This window comes from Camelus bactrianus, chromosome 14, assembly GCF_048773025.1.
Source record: "Camelus bactrianus isolate YW-2024 breed Bactrian camel chromosome 14, ASM4877302v1, whole genome shotgun sequence".
Taxonomy (NCBI): domain Eukaryota; kingdom Metazoa; phylum Chordata; class Mammalia; order Artiodactyla; family Camelidae; genus Camelus; species Camelus bactrianus.
In genome coordinates this window covers 13307696-13326513 of record NC_133552.1, presented here as the reverse complement: position 1 = coordinate 13326513, position 18818 = coordinate 13307696, and the positions used below count along the sequence as shown (strand labels likewise).

Genomic DNA, 18818 nt, shown 5'->3' with positions numbered 1-18818 from the left:
GAACAAAGCCACTGCCCTTTTTTGCTGCTGAAATCCTAACCATCCTGAAATCCCAGCCATGCCCAACTCCAAAGCTACCTCTATATCATGTCCTCGGGAGCTTCACAACCAGACAAGGGAGCTTCTCCTTGTCTTCTGAATCCCAAGAGTATCTGACTATACTTTCCTTGCCACATTTATTCTAACCTGTCTCAACGATGGGTCTCTGTGATCTGCCTCCCTGTCGGTGTGAACTGCCATGGGCAGTACTGGACCACCTCTGAGAGCTTCACACAGCCAGCGCAGAGCCTGAGCCCCAGAAGACCCCCATCACGTGCAGGGATGAGGGAATGGTACCTTGAAAGTGATGTTACCCATTTACAAGGGCGAGAGGAACATGTTATACGTGACCGGTGACTTTTCTTTACTCTATATTCATATATCCATCCATCCATCCATTCACCTATTCAGAAGTACTTCAGCCATGCCAACGACAAATGCTGAGCTGCCTTCTAGATAAAACCAGATCTGAATGTGTTTTTAGCTGTCAAGTAAGTGGCTGAAATTCAATGCCTCTGTCTCTTGCCCTGGCGCCTCAGACCCCTCCTTCCCTCCCCCTGCTCCACTACTGAGGGGCTGATCCTTGCAAACCCCTTTTTCCGGGCTCCCTTGTCAACTGGCTTCTGATTAAATTTGGCACATGGGAGGTAGCAAGCAGGAAACGACAGGATAGAAGGGGGAGGACCCACGTGTTTGCTGCTTATCCACCTGGATCCCGGCTACCGCCACTGCCTCTCCCTTAGCAGCTCCAGAGAGGCCAGTTCCACCAGGCAACCTCAGCCCCTGCAGGTGGTGGCTTCCGCTACCATTTAGCTCTTTTTCCTTCTCAGTTCCTGCTGGTTTTTCGGCTCTGAAAGTCTCTGTAAGGAGCTCCCTGGGTTAAGCCCCCCCTGGGCTAACCTGAGACCCTGCTTGTCACAGCCCACTGTCACCTTTCTCTTTCGTCTCCTTCACAAACACCTCCTGTGTGCAGGGTGCTACTGAGTCCAGGGAGAAACAAATCACATGGTTTGAAGACTGTCGTCAAGGAGCCCCTGGTCAATCCAGAATGACTGACCAAACACAAATTATGCCTTTTTAGAAGTTAAGTGGCTATAAAAGCCTATGGTTTATCCTAAATTAAGACTGCCAAGTAAAATACAGGGCATCCAGCTGAAACTGAATTTCCAATAAACAACAAATAATTTTTTTAGTATAACAACGTCTCAAATATTGCATGGGACATACTAACATTAAAACATTATCCATTATTTATCTGAAATCCAAACTTAACTGAGTGTTGTGTATTTTTATTTGCTAAATCTGGTACCCTAAATACTTTGTGAGCGAAACATAATTGTCATAACTCTGGCCAATAAAAACCCATTTTCTTTCTAGCTTTACTTAGCAAGTGCAATTATTTTGGATTATGGAGTTCACTGATAATTCCTTTCTCCTGCTAATAACTTGATTCCACTGTGGAAAGACTTCAGATCTCACACAAACACAGCAGATGACAACTCCACGCTACATGTCTTACCTTCTGAGTACAGGATTTACTGTTCCACTCTTTTCTTTGTTGATTTTTGTTTAAACTCAAAAACAGCAAAACTTCCTGAAACTTCGTACAAAGACAAAGCACAGAATGGGGCCCAGTCACTCCACAAGACTTACCCGCTCCCCTCAGGGCGGGGTGTGCAGACACCTGAGCCTCACCACCCCCTTCACCCCCAGGGCTTGGGAAGGGCTCCTGTGTAGGGTGAGTGGAAATGAGCCCTGAGGGCAGGCGATGGGGCCAGGCATCTGCCAACTTCCATGGGTCACTCTCCCCCCAAGCCCAGAGCCGCCTTTCCCAGGCCCCAGGGCAGGGGGGACTGGGTGCCCCACCCCTGCGCCCACACCCGCTGCCCAGGTGGTCTGCTTCCTCCTCCTGTCTGCCACAGAAGCTCTCAGGAGAGACTGCCTTCCTGCTCAGCAGCCCACAGCTCAGCCAGGCCTGGAGAGTGGCAGAAACGCAAAGGGCGCAAAGGGAGGGGACGGAAGGGAAAGCCAGCAAGTGAACGGCCACTGGGTAGCGGGTCAGTGAGGGGGGAGCGGGGGCAGCCACCACCCCAGAAGCTGTCTAGTGATGTGACATCAACCCTCCCCTTGTGAAAGCTGTCATGCCCGCCCCTCTCCATACAGCCTCGGGGCGGGGCTGGGGGACACGGAAATCACCATCACATCCTTCCTTAAATCTCGCTTCCTACAGAATGGGCTCCAGGCGGTGAGACCAAGGTCCTGTTGTCTGCATTATTTTGTTTTGTTAGCAGAGAGATCTCAGAGAAAATGATGACAGTGCCTTTGGAGAGAGAAGGGCCAGACATGCCCCTAGTACTCTTTAAAAAAAAAAACCACAGTATCACTGTTCTCCTTAGAAAAGACGCCAAAAATCCAAGGAACTTAGCATTTTAGTCCCAGAGGCAAACCCTAACCACCTGGGAGCTCTACTTCCTCTCTCCTGACAAACACCAGGAAGGGTTGCAGCAATCCTGCCACCACTCACAAGGCAGTGGGTGTGGCTCACCTCGCCCACCAGGTGGGAACCATGTGGTGGACAGGAGGGAGGAGCCGCCCCAGAGTCCCTTCACGCACATCACGTACCAGCCAGGACGGACGCCTCAAATCCCATGTCCTCCACGGCAGCTCGGAGTTCTTCTGCGCTAGTCACAGACGGATCGTAGAGAACCATTCCGGTCCCTTCAGCCAAAGAGACCGATATCCACTGCACCCCTTCCCTCTGGGAGACCAGGCCCTCGATGGACTGGACGCAGGACATGCAGGTCATGCCGGCGATGGAGAGCACCGCGGTCCAGTGCGCACCGGGCTCTGGGAGGCCCTTGGGGGGCCCGGGGGAGCGGCGTCTGGCTTCTGTTCCACTCTCTTCTGCTCCATCAGGAAGAGAAACTTTAAACTTCCCAGGTGGAAGAGCCTCGATGGCCCTCTGCAGGGCCCCCGGGGAGATGCAAGAAGGGTCGTACTGCACTTGGGCAGATCTGTCCTCCAAGGACACATGAATGCTCTGAACTCCTGGGAGCTGGCCTATGTTGTCTTCGATATTCAGGACGCAAGACTTACAGTGCATCCCATCCACGCCCAGGTGCAGGGTGACCACCTGGCTCCCCCGGTGCCCCGAGGTCTCTGAGTTACTGCCATTCTGATTGCTGGAAGCTAGCGGCACCTTTGGGTGGGCGCTCTGCAGCCGTCTGACATCGATCAGTCCCAGGTTCATGGGGGCCCCCTTGTTCTTGATGATGGCTTCAAACCCCATGTCGTTCACATGGTCCCTGAGCTCTTGGGGTTGAATAAGGTAAGGCTGGTAAGTGATGACTGCCTCCCGGCTGCCGAGCGAAACGCGGACCCTCACGACACCTTGCAGTTTCCCGATCTTTCCTTCTATGGAGCTGACGCAGGACTGGCAGGTCATGCCCTCCACCCGAAGCTTGACCACGGCCTCTGGGACGGGTGAGGACCTGTACGGCCAGGAGGCAGCCTTTCCCTCCGCCACGCTGGCTTCAAATCCCATGTCCTCAATGTGACTGCAAACCTGAGGTAGGCTCAGGACCGACGGCACGTACTTCACAGCCGCGCTGCCCTGTTCCAGGGAAACCTTAATGCTCACGATGCCCTTCAAACTGGAGACCCTGCCCTCGATGGACTGCACACACGACTGGCAGGTCATGCCCGCGATGCTGATCGTGCCGGTGGCCGTCTGAGAGGGGCACATGCCGTCCAGGCCATCCTCATAGCCAGTGTTGTCAAAGGCAAAACTCTGCTTCATCTCTGGCTCCCAGGCTCGAGCAGTCCAGGAAAGCTTAGACAGGATCTAAAAGGAAAAGAAAGAACATTTTTTATCCTTAAAACTAAACGTGTTCTAAAATATCCCAGCTTGTCTGGCACTGAGAAAATGGAAAACAATACCACTGGTGTCACGACACCCCAAGAGTACAAGAACGTCAAATGAGGGAAAGAGCCATGAAGAAATCACTTATCAAATGAATGGGTTCAGGCTGGGGGAAGATCCTTCTAGCCTTGACTTTCTGTGATTCTGAACCCAGAAGTCATCGGCACACCTTGGTGAAATGTTTTCCTCCCTAGAAGACGTGAAGGCTTCTGTAGGAAACGTGAGCATGATAGAGCTGATGTGCACAGAACACACACAGCAGGCCCCCAGCAGAGGTGGAGAGCATGGCGGTTCCACCAGAGCTCCCCTCTCTGGCTGGTACCTGATGTCTCCCTGAAGGACTTGGCCCTTTCGGCCCAAACGCTGGGGTCCTGCAGGAATGCAAACACAAAGAACAGGCAACACCCTAATTCTGCATCTCTTTCTAGGGGTGTCTCTGTCATTCTCTTAACAGGGGTTAAACTGCAACCACAGGGCACATGTTCCAAATGCAGACCTCCCATCCGATGGGGTTGGACCTCAGTGCCTGTGAAAAGAGGTCTGAAGCACGAACACTTCTTGGGCCGGGGATGAGCACCAAGAGGTGCTGGACCAAGAGGAGCAGGGGCGGGGAGGCTGGAAGAAGAGGAAGTTGAGCCGAACAAGGCACTTCTCAGTGCCACCTCGGCTGAGTCACTGCCCCACCGGGTGCTCGGGACAGCTGGAGTCATTACCTAAAATTACAAGTACTTCACCAAATTAAATGGATTTTTAATGTATCACAGCTCAAGCGTAATTGCCTGATTTCTTCTCATGATGATGTGGCCTCAGTCATTTTATTAACAAAATTGCCCCTTCACAGGGTCCCAGTCTCATCTCTCTCTTAATCAGATACAGTTTTTATACCAGTACTATCACATGCTTCAGAAACCTGGGAACAGGCCCTTATACGTGGTACATGGTAATAAGGCATGTCTCTCTCTACGCCTACACAATCCTACTTATCTTCAGCTGAATCTCAATTACATGGATTGATCTCTGTATCCCTATGCATCAAATGCGTATCTTTCCAATTCCAGCTTTTGACCAGCTTAACAAGATGGAAGTTTAAATAGCTTTTAAAGCAGACTATAAAGATACATTTGTATATTCACAGAGGAAATCATAAGCTAGTTTGGGGTCAGTAAGTATAAGAAATTATTTTTAAAAATAGTCACTGGAGCATTTTCTTAAAATAGAGAAAAAGGAATAATTAAGTAATTTATGGGACAGCAACTCAAAAGTTTGTTGAATTCAATAAACATACTGAAATTATCTACGGTGTAAATATGGAAATGGATATGGTAAGGACAACAAGGGATAACAGTATTCACGGACCTGGGTAGCCACCTGGGAAACCTCTTTGGAAAAATATAAATGTGGAACCTATATATATCAGAAGACATTTCACATAAATCAAAGATGAGGACACAAAAAGCAAAACAGTAAAAGAAGTACTAGAAGAAAATATAGGAGAATATCTATCATAGTCTAAGAGTGGGGAAAGCCTAAATATGACCAAACAAAAACAAAATTCAGAAGCTATAAAATAAAAGACTGATATATCTAACCACAATAAGAGGAAAAAGTTGTTCAAACCAAGGTAGAAGATAAACCAAGTGAAAAAAAGGCTCGCTTTCACATTAAGCAAATTAAGAGCTAATGTCTTTTATATATAAAGAGCACCTTCAAAGAAGAAAAAGGCCAACAATCCAACAGAAACAGAAGGCAGTTCATCAAAAAGAAAATGCAAACGGCTTTTCAATATACGAAAAATACTATTAACATTCCAACTTCACTGTGGCACGGTTTTCACCATTCAGGTCGGTAACCACTGACTGGTTTCCCCAAGGCTAGTGAGAGTGTAACCTCTTGGGAGGGCAACTTAGCAATATCTATTAAAATTACAAATTCACATATTCTTTGACCCAACAACTCTTTAAGAATTTAGCCAATAAATATATTTGTTTGCATACAAAAGGAAGCATGCAACAAAGATATTAAATGCTACAAAGGACTGGAAACAACATAAATGTCCATCAGTGACAGGCTGATAAATTACTGCACAGATGTACAATGGAATACTATCGAGCTCTGAAAAAGAAGGGGGCAAATCTATACATACTGAAATAGACAGCTATCTAATATACAGTTTAGTGAAAAAAGCAAGGCACAGAATATATAGTACATCTAGTGTTTTAGTTATCTGTTGCTGCGTGACAAGCCACATCTAATGGCTTATAACGACAGCTCACAGTTTTTCAGTTTGGACAGGGCTCGGCAGGGAAAGCCTGTCTCTGCTCCACACAGCATCATCTGGGGTGGCCTGACTGGGGCTGGAGGTCCCACACGCAAGAAGACGGTTCATTCATCACATGGCTGGCAAGTCGATGCTAGCTGATGTTGGCAGGGACCGCGGTTCTCTTCTATGTAGCCTCTCCACATGGCTCGGCTGGGTGCCTCACAGTTGGGGGTCTCTGGGTTCTGAGAAGGGTGTCATAATAGTGAGCATTCCCAGAGAACAAGTCCCAGTGCAGAAGCACTTACCAAGCTTCTGCTTGCATCACATTTGCTAACTCATCACTGGCCACAGCCAGCCACATGGTCATGCTCAGTCAACCTGGGAGAGCACTACAGAAGAGCTTACACACAAGGAGGTGCAGTTCATTGGGAGGGCCACCAAAACAGTCCATCACAGTGCACTAGCACTACTTGTGTAAGAAAAAGAATATTACTCACATCGATGTGTATGCATGTATGGAGTTATCTCTGGAAGAACGTGTAAGACACTGGTACAGAGTCTGGGGACTGGCAGCTGAAGGGGTCAGGTGGCTGGGTTACAGGAGTGAGAAGGAAGAGTACAACTTACTGTACAGTTTACATCTGCTACCAAATACTAAAAAATAATTAATTTAAAAATTAAAATAATGTGAGCATAAAGGAGATCCACAGCAATGGCTTGACTGCAGTTAGTATTAATCAAATACTTATCTAACTGAAAAAGATGAAGGAAGAACTAAGAACGTTCTAAGAATATTCACTTTGATGCAGTACCATACAGAGTAAAGCAGAAATTACCTCCTTGTAAGACATGACCCTTAATCACTGAGTCTGTTGTAAAAACCAATCCCTAATGATTTCCTACCTGACTTATGTTTCTTGGTCCTAGGTCTAGCTACAACTCACCAAACCCAAGCCACAATGCAGGCTTTTAATCCTTGGACTGTGTTCCTGCCAAAGGGGGTTGCAGAAGTGCTAGAAGCTGTTTACTTGGAGTAAACAGTACTCAGCGGTCCCCCTGCTAACAGGCACGTTTCTAACAACAAGCAGTTACAGAAACAAAGCTTTGCAAATAATGCGATTTCATGAAACACCAGAGTACCTGTTGGTTTAGAAGCGGCCTCATCACAGCTGTCGGGTGTTTGGATCTTTTTTAAGTGCACACACATGGTGTGGGTGCTTTTAATTTTGCTCTTCAATTTCAAACATGTTTAGGTTTAAGGACTCATCAGAAGCAATCACGGACATTAGAAAGTGGGCCCAGGATATAAAGTGTGTGTCCAAGAAAAACCTGGTGGAATTTCCAGTGGGGCCTAAGTCCCACTAAATTATATACTCCTTGAGGACAAACATCCAGGACTTCTTCTGCAGGCCCAAAAACAGGTTGCTAGCTTTTGGACTTTCAATAAACTATTAGCGTGGCAGGCATCAGGACTGGAAGGGCCGGGAAACACCGGAGGAGAGGGTCATCCCACAGAGGGGAATCCAAAAATGAACGTCAATTCTTTGCTACCTCTCTAGGCACCCAGGTCACACAGAATTTGCTGAGAGTGCCAGGGCGTCTAAAAAAAAAGACAAGGAATATAAACTATTGATTCACTAAGATTGGGCCAAGAAAGGAAAATAAGACCTTTAGACAGGCCAGCCTGGTATGAAGAAATGGAAATGGGGTGGTATGTTTTAAAGAACGCTTTGAAGTCAGACTGACATTGCAAAGCCTACGAATGACATGCCTTGTAGGAAATGGCTGTGATCACAAGCCAAAGAGCAATACTACCACATGCACGAGAAAGGACCACGACAGCTCTTCATTACACCTGGATCCCCATCATCCTTAGATAGGATACCACCCACCCAATTATCCTGGGGCTCCTTTCACTTTGAAGCGTGTGGAACACCCTTAACTCATGAGGCAAAAATGTTATATAGGCACGCAACTTTCCCAGTATATAACCTCCACCCCATACAACCCTCTACCCCAGAACTTGCATGGAATTCAAAACACAGGAAGGTCCTGATTTTTTTTCATATGTAAACAGATTCAATAGTAGCAAATAGATAATGATTCTCAATGTTATTTTATGAAGATGGCATTTTATATCCCTAATGCCCAAGATAATTCTGTAAGCAAATATTCTTATCACCATTTTGCTGCTGAAGCAGACTCAGAGGTTTCTTCAGGGGCATTTAAATGAACTGAGCTGGGATTTATATTCTGCTCCAAGTCCAGCAGGCTTTCTATTTCTTAAAAAAAAAAAAATTTAAGTTTACTTTTTCTTTTTAGCCACGTTAATCACAGGAAGAGACTACAATGCAATAAAGCAAAATGAAGAAAATTAAACAACAGCCACATCCTACTGTAGGGGAGACATAATTGCCACCCTATACTATGTCCCTTTGGCATACTGTTTTAAGCTAGTTATTTTCTGATAAACAGCAGATACTAAAAGGGCTCTTTAAACCAAATAAAAGCTGCATTTCTGTAGGAAACAATTATATTTGCTAGGGAAATCTCCATTTGTAAAGGTATCTACGACCCAATCTCTAGAAACTTGATTTATCAACAGAGAAGGAAATGACTTAAATGTATACCACAATCACCCTTGTTTACTGTGTTTTTCTTGGCAACTTCCCCAACTGAGTCTACCCACCCTCAACATCCTCTTCCGTCTTTAGCTGAGGATGGTATTTAAGGTGAGGGCTTCGGCCATTTGGGTGAGTTAGTTTTCCTGGGTCTTTCCCGTGCACACCACGTTACTAAGCTTTTGTTTGATTTTCTCCTGTTAATCTGTCTCGTGTCAATTTCATTCTTAGACCAGCCAGAAGAACCTAGAAGGGTAGAGGAAAATGTCTTCCTCCCCGACAATACCTGTCAGGTAAAAGGCAGGCTACGTCTAGACGAGTGAGTACAGTTCGGGGGTGAGGGTATGACTAAGGCCACTTGGTGGCCTGCAACCCTTAGTGTCTGCTCTCCTCTTATTTGAGGATTCTCTGGACATCATGGAACCGAGCAGAACCCTGCAGTGTCCCCTGCCCCCACCCTGTACAAAACCGAGCAGTTAGCGATTAGGACGACAGAGTCACAGGCTCGGTGTCTGATGCACACTCCTGAGTTGTTTTACAGACTATATTACTGCCACCAGAGCGGGGGAAAAGCTGACCACACTGTAGACATGACCTAAGCGGCTCCACCTTGAGCAGCAATGAACCCTGGTTAGCACAATTCCAAGAACTGGTCTTAAGAGAATGGGATTAACATTATTGCTCATAATAATCTATGTCTTTGTGACCATTAAAATACATGTAACTTGCTCTGCCTGTATATGGATGTGAACAACGAAAACTGTCAGCAAAGAGATGTTACAGAACCATGTTGTCATCATCCACTCTGAGAACACGGTGCCCTATGTCAGCATGAAGAAGTTACAGAAGATGGACCTTCACCCCTCACCCCATAGAAATGGAATGATGTTGGACAGTAAGGGACTGAAAGCAGCTTTTTTGCCCCTTTCCTGTTTGCTCCTTTCTTTCCCCCTCTAACCTTAAAATAACCTAATTATAGGAATGAGATCACTAAGCAATTGAAACAACTCCTGACTTACACTCTTCTGAATGCACACCATGCTTTGCCTAATCTGTTGATGCTCTTCCTAGATAAGAAAGAAGAATGAAGAATTAAGCAGTTAAAGAATGATTAGCTCTCAACCTCCAACAGCCCTTAGCAATCCTGCAGGCAGATCACACTGGCAAGATAACAACTGAAGAGAGTCAGCATGTCTGCCCAAAGCATAGAAGGATGCAGACCCCAGCCTCCTGCCTTGATGATTCACTGAGATTCTTCCCCCATTCTTCCTTTTAAAAACTGTCATGGCTGAGCAGAATGTTCGGAGTTGGTCTCTGGACACAAGTCCACCTTCTCCCCAGACTGCCAGCTTTTCTGATTAAAGCACCTTTCCTTTCTACTGACACTTGCCTCTCAGTTATTGGCCTTTGAGCAGCGAGCAGCTGAACCTGAGTTTGGTAACAATCAGATTCACAGGGGAAGGAGGGTCAGAAGACATTGACTCAAGAAAAGATCCCACCCAAATTACCCCAGGGTGTCAGTCTCTAAAACCCCCACTGAGGAAGAATCAATGTCCCCATGTTAAACCTGTATGTATATAGATTTAGACAATACATATGTAGGTATTAATACATAAAAACTGAGGTTATCTATGGGTGGGTTATGAAATTCTGACTTTTCACTATGTGTCTATATTTTCCAATTTTTAAAACTTAACTTAAAAAAGCAAACAAGTACTTACATTTGAGAAAGGAAACAAATGTGGTTTTTCAGTTTCTCCAAGGCAAGGAAGAAAATGTTTTGTTAAGCCATACTAGTTAATATAAGCAACAATAATATTATCACTGTGAAAAAGATGACCACAATGATGAACCAATGACATATTTCTTTATCCTATAAAGACATAATGGCTTTATCCTATAAAGAACATTTCCACATCTATTTGTTAAATATTTGATCTTCCTACTTGTGAATTCCTTGAGGCTGTATCTGACAGTCTTGGGTATGAATTCCAGCCTTGTCTGAGCAAATCCAAGCCTCAGTTTTCTTAGGTGTAAAATGAGGTAGCAACAATGCCCACCCAAGGGTTCTGCAGGGAGGCCTGAAAGATAAGAACCTTAAAAGGCTTAACGTCACAAATGTTTGAAAATGAATGACTATGAAGACAAATATGGCCTCATTTGATCTTCAAAAGCAGCCTAGGCAGAGGACTTATCATTTTCCACTATTTTACTGATAAGAACTAATCATTAAAACCAGTGTAAATGTTCCTCCAACCCCCACTCCAACCCTTTCAAACTGTCCTTTAACATCGTTTCACAAAAGTCCAGAAAGAGCTTCCAATGAGAATTATTTACATCTTATCTACTGAGAAAACAAACCGAATCTCTGGCATCAGTTCGAACACTGACAAAGGCCCGCTGTGCGCCTGGGCTGTGTGTGTCACAAGCTGCCCTCTGCCCTCAGGCCACCCCCCAGCCCTGGGGTGGGTGGGTGGGGTCTAAGCTGACCATGCACCTTCTGGGAAAATACATACAAACCACCAACTTACTGCCCATTTCTTTCCCTTGACCACAGTGAGGGAAAATATTAACCCTTTCTGAGCAACCAGAAGCGCATATCCTTTGTTTGCCCAGGAGAAAAAAGAATAAAATTAACAACAAAGGAAATTAACAAACCTCAATACATATGTATATACAACATAGGCTGTTTTCTACATACAATTAAATAAAGTTTAGAAATTCACAGACTATAAGGTCTCTCCAAGAAGCACTTCCCAACAGCAGCTCAGAAAACCCACTCACGGTCTCAGTCCACACAGCTTCAGTGTCAACCGTTCCAGAGAATCCCATCACTTTTAACTTATGTCTACTGTAACAACTATTCCATCAGACTTTTATCAACCAACAGCATTTTTTCTGCTTCAGAATCTTCTCACTATTCACCCAATAGGCTGGCAAAAATTTTCAAGTTTGGTGATACAGTAAGAAAGAGTGTAGGGAAAAGTAATTCTCAAGCACTGCCGGTAGAAAAATGGGTTTATACAATCTTTCTGAGAGTGCTTGAGCAGTATCTATCAAAGCACTCAATACCCACTGCACACTTAGTTCCACTTCTGGGAATGTCATCATATGGAAACATCATGACACAGGAATGCCCACTGCTACACTTGGTGGCGAAAGCCCGGAGACCACGCTACACGAAGTATCCACCCAACACAATTTTATGCAGTGGTTTTAAAAAATAAAAAGGTGATTTACATGTAATAATACGGAAAGACATCCATGATAGAAAAAGGGAAAAAAAAAGTTGCAAAACTGTGTAAGAGTACATGGTAATATTCTATGTTTCTAGGGTGGAAGAAATCCACACTTCCATACTCTGTTGTTATGTTTATATCCAGCAGATGCTAATTTTAGAGGAAAATAAAGAAATACAACAAGTTTTCTAGAAATGCAAATGATATTGTAGTGTTGCTGACCATGATGGCTGGGTGACGATCTGTTAGTAACTTCTCTAAGTGACTAGGCACACACCTCATCCGTTTTCTTCCCTTTACTTAGCAGGGATATGCCTGTGTCCGCTGGGTCATCTTGATCTCATCTAGGCAAAAAATAAAACCCAGCCTCACCACCCCTCACCCAGCACAAAATTCTCTGTGTTGCTTTCTGAAATGGTTAAGCCCACAACCCAGCACTCTCATCACAGTCATCCAGCAGCAGGTCAGTGTGTCCAACGTCAGCCCGCCCTCCCGCAACATGAATCCACTTTTGGTTTACACACTTGCCCTTGATGACTGCAGACAGATGTGCAGTCCAACATGGGCAATAAAGACAAATAACACAGCAGCCAAGCTTGGCCAAAGCAGTCAGGAGGGCCGTGGGTAAGGAGGCCTGGGCAGGCGTTTCTGAGGGGAAAGAGGAATTCTTGAAACCCTCCAGCTGGAACAGGGGTCAGTAACCGCTACTTCCCGCAACTCTCCCAAAGGAGCTCTGAGAGGTAGGAGCCTGTTCCTTTCCAGGTCACCGTCCTGGACCTGAGAGGAAAGAAGAGCCTCAGGGAGGCAGCCTGTGGACACAGGGCCAGAACACCCTGGCCAGGGCACTGAGGCCCCTGCTGCTCCTCTTTGGTCCGCAGGGTCCCAGCTGGGTGTGAGTGGCGGTGCGGCAACCGCCTGGGAGCCTCCCCAGGCTTAGCCCCAGCCGCTGAGCCAGCTCACACCAGCAGCCGAGAGGCTCTGACACGTGCGGAGGGAGCGATGCCCCCTCCAGAACATGCTTTTACCAGTTACACCTTAAAAAAGACCTCTTTCCCCCTCTGTCCAAAACATAGAAGAACCCGACAGCTTGCTCAGTATCATAATTCCATTCCAAATTGTACATAACGTACTCTGTATTGTACAAGAAATGTAAAACACAAGCACCCAAATCCACTAACCACAAACACAATTTTGAAATGTTTTCTTCAGAGCAATTACCTGCATCTTTTGTGAATAATGGCACCACCGGAGAGCTAACTTTCCATTCACCTACAAAATTAGCAGCTCTCCAAAACCCAGATATTTTCAAAACTCGATCTCACCCAGTATGTTAAATAATACTTCCATGTCCCAACAGAAAAGGGGCTTGTCCTCAGACAGACCTGGGATTAAATCATTCAGGCAAATTAACCTCTTGATCTCAGTTTTCTGTCTGTTAAAGGAGGAGGATGATTAAATAAGGTGACACGGGCAAGTCCCTCCCACATACCAAGTACTAAATAGCTCTCAAACAGATCCAGAGTGTGATTCATAACAGACTGAGTCCACACTCTGTTAACAGTGAACAAGTATTCAATTGTAATTGACATTTAGTTTGGTTTTTAGCATCATAAACCAGTTACTAAAAATTTCCCCCATTTGGGAATAATTAAATTATATTTTGTATACATGTATATATATATATACACACACATACACACAAAATATTCACTAAAAAATACAAGGTATATAATACTATGAACACAGACTCACTTGTGCAGTGGGAAAATGGCTGAAACACATGGCTGCTTTCATTTTCCTTCTATTTTTCTACATTCCCCTTGCCTTATGTTAAATTTGTTTCATATAATGAGCAGGTGTTACTTTTATAATCGGGGCTTTAGGAAGAAAAAAATAGTTGCAACTGTGCTCAGAGGGATTAACCGGTGGATATAGTTCAACCAGACATTCAAACATGTCTCCAAGCTGAGAATTCTACTGAAAATCATTTTGGCTGAAACGGTACCATTATGCGTTTATATAGTACTCAACAAGGTGCTTTCACAATCCAAAGAGGCAGGCCTTCTCTTTCCACTTTGTAATGAGGAATCTGAAGCTGGAGGAGTCCAAGGCTCACCTGCCAGGTCCCACAGCCCAGCAAGGGCAGGACGCAGATCTGCACCTGACTTTCTTGACCACAGCCTCCACCCGGACCTCTAGCCCAGCCTCTACCTTGGCCTCCAGCCCAGCCCACCTTTCTGAAAGGATCCTCCAGCCAGGTTCAGGTTGTTTTCCTAGTCACATGAGATTAGAACTGGCCATTAAAAACCCTTAGAACATTTCACAAACACCTCCAACATAGGCTGGATTTTGTCAAGCAGTGGTTTGAACATAAAGAAATACTCTCAAGCATTTCAAAAAAATATTTAATATTTTGCTATCTTAGACACTCAACTAAAAATATAAACATTGATTATGCACTGCACAAATGGACATTCATAAATCTCCCATCAACATACATAAATCTCTTGCAGAGTACATTTCAAAAATTTCTATTCACAAAACTTACTTTAGTTTTAAGACTTTTTAAACAATTAACACCAGAAGAAACAAAAATAACTCTCTAGGGAGCAAAGGACTTATGAAAACTTTCCCTTATGTTTAAGCAGTATTTTTTTCCCGTCTACTCACATCAATGAAAAAGACCACCAGTCCCACCTGGAAATGATACTGACACATCATTTTCACAAAATGTTAGTTACATAGCCCTGCTTTGAACATGACCTGACGTCTGGGTTAACAAACCTCTCATCTGCTTAAGAAGAGCTGCTTCATCTGGAAGCAACATTTTCAAAATGTTTACTTAGTTGAAATGTGAAGGTAAACAAAATAAGGTACACAGTTAAAAAATAAAAAGAGGGGTAAGATCAATTTTTGTCTGATTTGTGTTTAGGGAAACTTTTGCTCCACAGGGGCTTACAAAATATCCTGAAAATAAGAAGCAAAAAACCCCACGTTTTACCCACCAAGGACTTAATCTCTGGAGAATCACCTGGACTCCTGGCTCACTCACTACCCAGGAGTGGCTCCCCGGCCCCTCTTATGAAGACACGGGGGAGGGGAAACCTCCAGCTATAACCCAGAGCCCCCATTCCTGGCTTTGTAGCCCTTCTGTGATTGCACCCACCTGATCGGAACCGATCTCCTGTGTTCCATTCAAAACCTTTTGTGAAAATCCTCCCTCCTCTGGACTACAGCCTTCCTCCTCCGAAGTCACTGGCCTGATGGAGCCTCTGGCTCCAGGGCTTCTCCTGAAGGACCACCGTTTGTGGACAGACAACAGGGTCACCTGTGGGTCAGCCAGAGTCGCCAGGAAGGACGGCTCAGGGCTCCCAGACTTCTCACCCCCAGCTCTCTCCATCGCCAAGTCCGCAGTCACACCTCCACCTGCCGCAACAGCAGTTCGTCTTCGGGCTATTTGGTCACGTCAGAAGAAAACGCTTGAAAAGTGTCTTCCTAACTAGCGAGGGGGAGGCACCTGCTGCCCTGCCCCTGAGCCAGCCCGGGGAGGCTGCCAGCCAGGCTTCCAGGAACCTGGGCAGGCTGCACACTGCTGTATATGTATTTGCTCTTGTTTATCTACACCCCTCAAACCAACTGGCATCCTCTTACTCATCACACTGCATTTATTTGGCCCTAGGAATCTCTGTACACAGTCCCTCGCACACGCAGAGCTGCTTGGACACCCGGCCAGCGCGTACAGGAGCTGGGGGACACGTCACTTCCTTTTATTACCAAACTTCGAGTGCTTTCTTGGAATAACTTCAGCTGCCTCTTCCATAGCTCCAGGGCCGGGGGGGTGCAGATCAGTAGGGGAGAAAAGTACTTCCTAGGCAATGTGACTTGCATTTTCAAGAAGATGTAGGCAAGTTCCATGTTTCCTGCTGCTATGTTCTCCCTTGGACCAATGGCTTGACCTGAGTCAGAGCTGACTACAGAAACTCACTGGGTAATAAATCATCCGTATTTTATACATGGCAGAATAGGCAGGAACTGAGACACAATTCAGGCTGCTCAGGCTCCACAGGAGGATTAAGAGGAGACACATGACAGCAGGGTGACCCAGGCAGCCTCCTGCTCTATAGGGCAGCACTGCCTCCCTTCCCACCCCCACCCCCACCCCCTTGGAGAGACAGGAAGGAGGCGACCTCATTCCCCATGGGAGGAACAGCCACTAATCCTGGCAACACCTCCTACTGCAAGGATGTGTGGAATGTCCACACTGAGGACGGAATGGAGTCTCTCTGGGTCCTAGATTATTCCCCTCCAGCCGAATGTGTCCTTGGGGGCGAGAGGGCCACAGGGACATGTACCCAATGAGGGCACTTAGAACACATCCCCTCTGCTCAAGGTCACTGAGGACTCTGCCTCTTTCCGGGTTGCCTACAATCACCCCTTCTCTCCCATTACAACTGCCATTGCTGCCCCCAAGAACTCCTGACCAAGAAGAGATCTGCTCTCTTTGAGGGAAGGTGGGCTCCCGACTGGTCCAGCCCCCATGGGTCGGCCATTCAAGACTCCTCCTTATTCTTTGGCCCCTCATTTAGCCCATGGAGATTTAACCACTTGTTTGCTCTCACTTCTGAAACACACTCAGGGCAGCCAACTCTAAAATGTATCTGGGTTGGCTTATCTTCTCTGGGAACAAAAAAGAATCCACTTCCATTTCCAAGAAACGCCATTCAAATCAGTGACCCAAAAAGGAAAAGCATGTTTGATGCCAAGGTCCATGGGCCCCAAATCCACACAGGAGTCCGTGGGGATGAGCCTGGTGTACCTGTAATGGCTTTCTCGTGATCCCTCAAATCTGCTTCCTTACCTGCTGCCTTCATGCTTCCTGATGGGAACTGTCAGGGTCTGCCCACGCCTGCGGACCACCTCACACTTCCTTACTGGGCATCCAAGTCAGTTTCCGTCTCTTTGAGCACCAGACTTTAAAAATTGTTTTCTACCATTTTGGGTGGAAATTCTCCCCAAAGGTCACTTATCTTTCTGCTGCCTTTTCAAATACGGGGTAGTATCCAAAGTTCACCTTCTCCTTGGTGATGTGGGATCATTATCAATATAAACGCTGCTTCTGTGCTGTAGCTGTGAGTGGTTAATGAGGGGAGCACGCTCGCGTCATGCGTCCCAAGTACTGCTAAACAGTCTACCCTGTTAGTGCCATAAACTATGGAAGAAGCTTTACAGTGAAACACTGTAATTTCTCCTAATGGTCACTCAGACCCAGAACACAGCCAGAAAAAGGAAGCTGGGCCAGATTAGGCTGTAAAGGGTATGAAGGTTAGACTTTGTCCTGTGGACTAGGGAGAACCAACCACCTGTTTTTAAGCAGAGGACTTACATGACTACGTCGGTGATTTAGAAATCATTTGGGCAGGCACATGAACTCGGGGTGGGGGGGGGTGTTATAGGGTTACAAGGAGCAGAGAAAGTGAACAGCAGAATGGGATTAAACACATGAGGAGGCCCTCCGGGCTCAGCGATCAAGAGAGCCCAGCAGGTGACACAGAGAGAGGACCTGAGGGGGACGATGCCATTTCCTGTTCGGCTGAGAAGAGGAGGAACTGGGTTAGGGGCAAATCTGGGGGTGAAAATGGTGGATTCTCCCTTGTTCCCATGGAATCTAAGGGGCCTGTGAAACAGTCAGGACAGGAGTCAGCTCCCAGACTAGAGAATCAGGTCCAAACTCCTCTTTCTGGCACCTTCCCCCTTCCTCACACCTGACCCTACGTTTCCGCCCCCTCCCCATCTAATCCTCATTATCCTTTAAGTCCTGCTTCTCAGTGGAGTTGCCTCTATCCAGCCTGGCAGGTTCTCTCCCTTATCTGAATTCCAGTATCACAAAGGCCAACACTGCAGACCTGGCAGGTCTGGAGCTTCTGGAGAACAAGTCCTCTGCCTCCACCGCCCTTGTTGCACTCAGCTCAGTCCACACTCATTACTGAGGCCGAGCTGCACTCAGCTCCAAGAAACTCACTCAGCTCCAAGAAACTCCTTAAGCTCCTAGAAGACAAGGTTCTTATGTCTTATCTGCCCACAGATGGAACAAGGTGATGAACAAATACCAGATGTTAAATAAATACTCACTGAGCTGGACTACAGACAGATCAGAATGTGCTTTGTACCTGGAATTTCACGGTGTTTTTATGTCCCTCTTATCATGATGCCAAGGGCAAACTCCTTTAGCGTCTCACACACCCCTTGTGGAACCACAGGTCTTCAAGTGCCTCCTAGCAATAAACTATTCTGCCCCCATATGCACAAATTCTATCAGCTCTTTTCCAAAATAAAATGCAACTTGTTTATCTCCAGCCCACCTTCCCAATATCTGTGAATCTTTTCTGTATAAAAACAAAAATTCCTGTGGTGCCCTAAACATTCCTGTTATAACCTGAGAAGCCTGGGCCCAGGGGCAGATGGGCAGCTTGTGTTTCCATGAACGTCTGAGACAGAGCACCCTGCTCGGGGACGACATTTGGTTCAGATGTCTCAGCACTCACAAAGATCCCCCCTCCTCACCCCAGCGGGAGGCTCATACTGGGCGGGGTTTCTCAGAAAAAGCCAGGGGGCCAGGCCTCCTCAGGCAGGCAGAGGGGCCGGGATCCTGTGACGGGACAGGATGACAACCTGACACTAAGCTGCGCGCTGGGAAGCAGTGGCCCGGAAGGTTCCCATACACGACGCATACACAGTGC

At 46.3% G+C, this 18818-nt stretch overlaps 1 protein-coding gene across 4 annotated transcripts in view; it reads right to left on the bottom strand.

Moving 5' to 3' along the window:
• Positions 1-18818, bottom strand: part of ATP7B (ATPase copper transporting beta) — a 61795-nt gene that overhangs the window by 28258 nt on the left and 14719 nt on the right. Inside the window, exons 1-2 of one of the 4 annotated variants that reach the window (XM_045514077.2) lie at positions 16940-17122; positions 2662-3883 (exon numbers count right to left, since the gene is read on the bottom strand). In XM_045514077.2, coding sequence (XP_045370033.1) covers positions 2662-3838 — 1177 coding nt within the window. In that variant the 5' untranslated portion in view covers positions 3839-3883; positions 16940-17122. Of the gene's footprint in view, positions 1-2661; positions 3884-13299; positions 13469-15247; positions 15833-16939; positions 17123-18818 lie in introns of those variants that run through there. The other 3 variants (XM_010951447.3, XM_045514076.2, XM_010951448.3) reach the window with 3 other exon arrangements.